At 47.6% G+C, this 5,238-nt stretch overlaps 5 protein-coding genes across 5 annotated transcripts in view; 1 reads left to right on the top strand and 4 right to left on the bottom strand.

Annotated features, from left to right (window-relative positions):
- Window positions 1-2,456: 2,456 nt before the first annotated feature.
- Window positions 2,457-2,863, bottom strand: Pmar_PMAR028134 (hypothetical protein; the record flags this gene model as incomplete). Its single annotated transcript, XM_002774088.1, has 2 exons — window positions 2,457-2,654; window positions 2,771-2,863. The coding sequence occupies 2 exons, from the start codon at window positions 2,861-2,863 to the stop codon at window positions 2,457-2,459; spliced, it is 291 nt and encodes a 96-aa protein (XP_002774134.1).
- A 358-nt stretch (window positions 2,864-3,221) lies between these two features.
- On the bottom strand, window positions 3,222-3,377 carry Pmar_PMAR028133 (hypothetical protein; the record flags this gene model as incomplete). The annotated part of the gene is made up of 1 exon (XM_002774087.1): window positions 3,222-3,377. A coding segment is annotated over one exon (156 nt), but the record flags the coding sequence as incomplete, so codon positions are not given.
- A 232-nt stretch (window positions 3,378-3,609) lies between these two features.
- Window positions 3,610-3,880, bottom strand: Pmar_PMAR028132 (dimethylaniline monooxygenase, putative; the record flags this gene model as incomplete). Its single annotated transcript, XM_002774086.1, has 2 exons — window positions 3,610-3,714; window positions 3,760-3,880. Coding segments are annotated over 2 exons (226 nt in total), but the record flags the coding sequence as incomplete, so codon positions are not given.
- An 89-nt stretch (window positions 3,881-3,969) lies between these two features.
- On the bottom strand, window positions 3,970-4,706 carry Pmar_PMAR028131 (dimethylaniline monooxygenase, putative; the record flags this gene model as incomplete). The annotated part of the gene is made up of 3 exons (XM_002774085.1): window positions 3,970-4,078; window positions 4,126-4,275; window positions 4,615-4,706. The coding sequence occupies 3 exons, from the start codon at window positions 4,704-4,706 to the stop codon at window positions 3,970-3,972; spliced, it is 351 nt and encodes a 116-aa protein (XP_002774131.1).
- Window positions 4,707-5,140: 434 nt separating this feature from the next.
- Window positions 5,141-5,238, top strand: part of Pmar_PMAR028130 (60S ribosomal protein L13, putative) — a gene marked incomplete at both ends in the record, with an annotated part of 810 nt that continues 712 nt past the window's right edge. The window contains one exon of the mRNA XM_002774084.1: window positions 5,141-5,170. Within this exon, the coding sequence (XP_002774130.1) occupies window positions 5,141-5,170 (30 nt within the window). The remainder of the gene's footprint in view (window positions 5,171-5,238) is intronic.

Here is a 5,238-nt window from a genome sequence, read left to right as displayed (position 1 = left end):
GAATGACCATCACTCAATGACATTCTATCGCCATCACGTAGAAACAAGGAATAACGAATATTTCTCGTAAGGGAAAGAAACTGGGATAAGATTGCAGGGCTCATGCAATGTGCCCATGACGAGTACCAAATTACCACATCCTGCAAGCACTACAGAAAACTCTGCCGTTCCGATGTTGGGCTTACATCTCGTTTGGCATGAGTCGGATAGGTCGGCTCCTCTACCAACGATTCATCCTTAGACCGATCCGATAGAAACTTATCGGCAAGTTTCACCAACTTCTCCAGATGTTCCGCAATGTTATGAGCTTCTGCCAATCTTGCCTCGGACGAGCAGTCTATCAACATGATAGCTCAGGTTATCGAAGATAACAAGTCCACTTAACACACATACATTCTATGTATCCCTCAGGGCAAGAATCTTGTGCGATACGGGGGAGTTCAACTACAACGTCGGAAGAAGCCAAATCCGTCTAAAGCCTCCCAGACTACGCTGAACTTAATTGAATCAACTCTACATCACAAAGATAGTGAAGTAATATTGTTAGGCAAACTGCGTGGAGCACTGCGATTAATCTACGGCGGAGTTCTCTGCCATGAAAAGGAGTCTATGAGGTGAAAGTATCGAGTCGCCCAGTTCGGCGTACACCGTCTCCTCTGTGAATGTGGAGAATATAGAGTTCGCAACTAACAACACCAGGGGACTCGTTCGGCCGCTTTCCATCTACCCACGATGAGGTCGGATAGTGTCCCTTACCTCAACAACGACGTGCTCAACCGACAGAGTCTGCACCACTACACAGCACGGTCCACGGTGTTTCAATGCCTCCGAACGAGGGGTAAACAATCATCGGGGGGAGGGCAACTCGCGGGATCCCGCAGAACGGCAACGCGTACGGATATGAAAAAGTTGAATGGAGCGATGAGGTCTTGCAATCGTCCGAACACCGAAATGGAACAACGCCGCCACTGCTGCATTTTGCAAGACTCATCTCAGTCAAGCCACATCCACCTCATCACTTTATCCATTGCCACACCTCGATAGACCCATGTGCGATGCTATTGGTAGTCTTGGTTCTAGTGACAACACTTCCACCGTAATGAATTCTGTCTCCATTCTCGAGTTGAGCTTGGAATAATAATCATAGCTCGAGTATAGTGCCATCATTCTCCCGAGTAACGGGTTGTCCTGATGCGCCCTTCATCTCACCGTCAACATCAAATGCGTATTGATGAAACTACTATCTGAATTCAAGATTCAAAATTCCTGATGCACGTTTATGCCTCTCATCGTTCACCGATGAGCCTTTAGTCTCTGCTACCTGATAGACCCCTGACCGCTTGAGGCCATTGGTAGATAAGTCCTCCAGTCATTGGAGGCTCGCACCAGCGATACGCGATGGCAACCACTGTTCCAAAGGAAGATTACCGGTACTCTGGGCTCCTGTCGTAAGCCACCCGATGACGGCGACTATACAGGAGTCGCAAAGGCGGCATCACCTCCATAGTGGGCACAATGTTGAGCGACATCACCGCTACGACGACGTAGAGAAAGAGTGTCAGATCTGGGGTTGATGTAGAATCGAGCCACATATCAGATGACCTCACTATTTCGATGGGTCGTAACTCAGCTAAGGACATATGGCTGAGTGCCTATGGATTTCTAGCTCCTCTACCTGAATGTCGGCACTCTCAGGGAGAAGTACATACAAGCATTACATTCCTCTTCCATGTCATCGCGGTCTCTCATGCTGTTGTGGGCTTTCGCCGTGTCATTGCTGCACAACATAATCGCCTCGTCACTCCGCGGCTCAGTCGTTCGAATGGTAGGCGTTCAGTAGAGGGATGATCTCCCATGCCGATGGAGCAATTCAACTCTGTCACAAAAAAACTTAGTACGTATTGTGGCTTGCGAGGTTGCCAAGCATGGTGAGCGCGTGCCTCAAGTGTCCTCAATACTCTCAAGTGCGAAAGCAGTCATCTCGAGAGACCAATTCCATATGTTACACTCCAGCATTTGAATATCTTTTTGAAGATACGACATCCTTCCGTTGAGAAGACAACTCGACACGATCATAATCAGCGAACTACGAACCTCTCCTATTACTGGTACGCCAGCAAGGTAGAAAATACTTTCTTCACATCGCGTTAACACTCGATGCCGAGCAAAAAACCTTGGTTTTACTGTTAGTACACGATCATATAGGTACAGATTCCGGCTCGATTGCACTCCATACCAACTCCTCCCCTCTAGCCTCTACTCTGTATTGAACTTTCCGGTACGTCGGAGGCTCCCAAGGCAACTTGTCCCGTCTACGTTGAGCAACCTGAACCGAACCTGTCTTATGAATCCATGTATCAGGCAGACATGGTTGAGCTCCCACTGGATGCAGTGAAGAAGCAAGCGAGCCTACGCGTCGGCGCCGAGTGTTTATGACTCTTGCTGGTACGAAATTGTCAGGGGTGGCCAGGGAAGAAGCGCACGAAGTTGTCGAGCCCAGTTGGGCCCACATTATTGTGTATTTCGGTACACAACCTCCAGTGACGGAGGTTGATTTGATGATCATTCCCATCAAGGAGATCCACCAAACGACGCCAATATACGACTCGCGAAGGGAGACCCGAATCAGGGCAAACCGTCTTCATGTCGAATATCTGAGGAGTGATTTGGGTCCCAACTACTTCGTGGAAGGGGAAAAGAGGATGGGAATCACACAAAAGGCCGCCTCCATTAGTATCAGTAGGCATCCCTATTTATAATCTAATACTACATTATTCTTCTTGACAAGCTCAAACTTCTTCAACCTTTCCCGGAGAAGCCGTCCTGACATGAACTCGGTGTAGATCTTCGCTTGTAGTTCCATCAGCGGGAATGGTATCTCCAAGCGATCAATCAATGCCACTAATACAGACCCATTCGATGTCTCTATCTATACACACCAAAATGAAGAACGGGACCCACAAGATAGACTTATCGCCAAGTATGAAATGTGTAACCCGGAAAAAGATGCTTCTCAACTACAGGGTGCTGCAAAATGTCAGGGTGTAGCACCAGTTCCAACGTTCATTCTCGCTAGATTGGGAGGTGTATGGAAGTTCCATGATGAAACTATGTTTAGCTGACTTGAGTCTAACTGTATGTCCCAGAGAATGTGTGAAAATAAACCTCTCTGCTGAACCTCAATATAAAACTCCTGATCACTACCACTAAGCTATCATTACCACTCCCGAACACAGCCCGATGAAGGCTAAAGTTGGATCACTAGACCACATGATGAGCTCCAGCAAATCTTTAACCACATCCGTCCCGACACCATCCAGAAAAGGAAAAGAGTACTCGTAGCCCGTGCATAAGAGAACCGTATCGAAGCTCAACAGCTCGGTTCGATCCAATCGTTTCACCAACGTACCTATGAGCCAGCTCAGTGTACTGAGTCACTGGGATTTCACCGCGTGACTAATTGCCTCTGTCAAAAACAACATCTTCACCTTCGTGATGGCGATCCAGCACGGTGATTGACAGCGCAACCATACCTACTCTGAGCAATGCCCTCGAAACTCAACAACATAAAGACTCTTAGAGCGATACTACGGATGAACAGGTACCCACCTTACCAACTTCATAAGCAATATCAGCCGAACTAGGCCCAGTTCCTACTATACATACTCTGTGTCCTTTAAATGGCTCTGGCCCATCATATGCCCTAGAATGAACCTACAAATGCGAACCTCAGGAGATAGAAGCCAAGTGAGATGGTACTACCACATTTGGGAGAGCGGTAAACTCCACCGGTATATGTGGGACATCGAAGTGACCATTGCATATGCAAACTCCAGAGAAATCTTCCGAGATAAAGGAAGGAGCTCGGGCAGCATCTGGTCTCTGGAATTCATACTCTCTCCATGTGACTCGCCAATGGTCATGACCGGCCAATGCTGTCAGAGCAACAAGTTGAAGAGTTGTGAAAAGTTAACAACTGATTAAGCGGAACTCGCCTGATCTCTCAACACTGACGGCCTCAGCGTTGAACTTGATAAATCCTCTCAACCTATTGCTGTCCACGAAATCCTCGAGATACCTACATGAGTCCTATACAAAGACGCTCACGCCGCCTTGCTCGCTTACCGCTGCACCGCTGCTCTCGGAATGAACGATGGTAGGTCCGGAGAGAACGGGAAGTCTCGGAATTGCATAACCTCTTTGGGCAGATTAGTGTGCAAAGAGTGATACATCGCATCTGGATCGGAAATTTCGGCCAGAGACGGAAGTCTACGACTGTTGGATGCACGAATGAGACAGAAGCATGCATAGGATTTCCTGACTTTAGCGCGACGCAATACATGAAGCTTCATTACGTTATCCGCGTTTTCCAATCAAGAAGTAGGGACCACCAGCGAGTTGCGTGATGAAGCATTGGTTTGCCATAGAAAACAACTCTCTCATGTCAGCAACCGCATGAGATCCTAAATGTCAGTTTCAGTGGATTTACTTTTTTTCACTCCGACAACTTGGCCATAATCCCAAACTCCACCAACATTAGACCGTCGTTCCAGCAGCACAACCCTCCTAAACACTGATCTAATGTGCGTCCGGGGTCAGCCAAGTAGTAATTACTCAGCCCAACCATCATTGAGAATAGTTTGAGCCGTAATTAACCCTCCAGCACCGGCACCGATGATGCATACCGACCGAGAATTCGCCGGCATAGAGGACGGGGCGAGTGGTGAATAAAATGAGAGCGGATAAACAAGATAATCTACTTACAATCGTCGTGTGTGCTTGTGATCGCTCACTTATTGAGAGCACTCTCTCTATTTCCACATAGATGCTAAACACACTCTATTTTAAACTAGCAGAACCCGTCTTTTCGCACCGGGGTTCTCTATCTCGCTGACGCTCGGGGGTGTAAGCGACATGTTGAAATACACCAGTTCGATTATGTCCTTGCAGCACTGAATCGACAACGTAGATCTATACGTCATTGGAAGTCTGAGGTTGAGATCAATCTTATACGGAGCGTGCCAGTTTCTCGAGGAAGTCACAAGATTTTCGATTTCTCTTCTAACAAGGACAGTTCCCTCTGAAAGACGAGCAATCGACACTCAATCTCAGCATCGTATATCTATCCTGACGCCTGCTCATGCTCGCCCCAAAATTCCTTGGCCCCACGGTGGGTGCCAATTGAAGTAGAACACTTCGTGGAGATTACCTACTTATCATAACCAATGTCATCACCGA

This window comes from Perkinsus marinus, assembly GCF_000006405.1.
Source record: "Perkinsus marinus ATCC 50983 genomic scaffold scf_1104296958686, whole genome shotgun sequence".
Classification (NCBI taxonomy): domain Eukaryota; phylum Perkinsozoa; order Perkinsida; family Perkinsidae; genus Perkinsus; species Perkinsus marinus.
The sequence above is the reverse complement of the archived record's forward strand: the minus strand, read 5'-3'. Positions and strand labels throughout refer to the sequence as shown.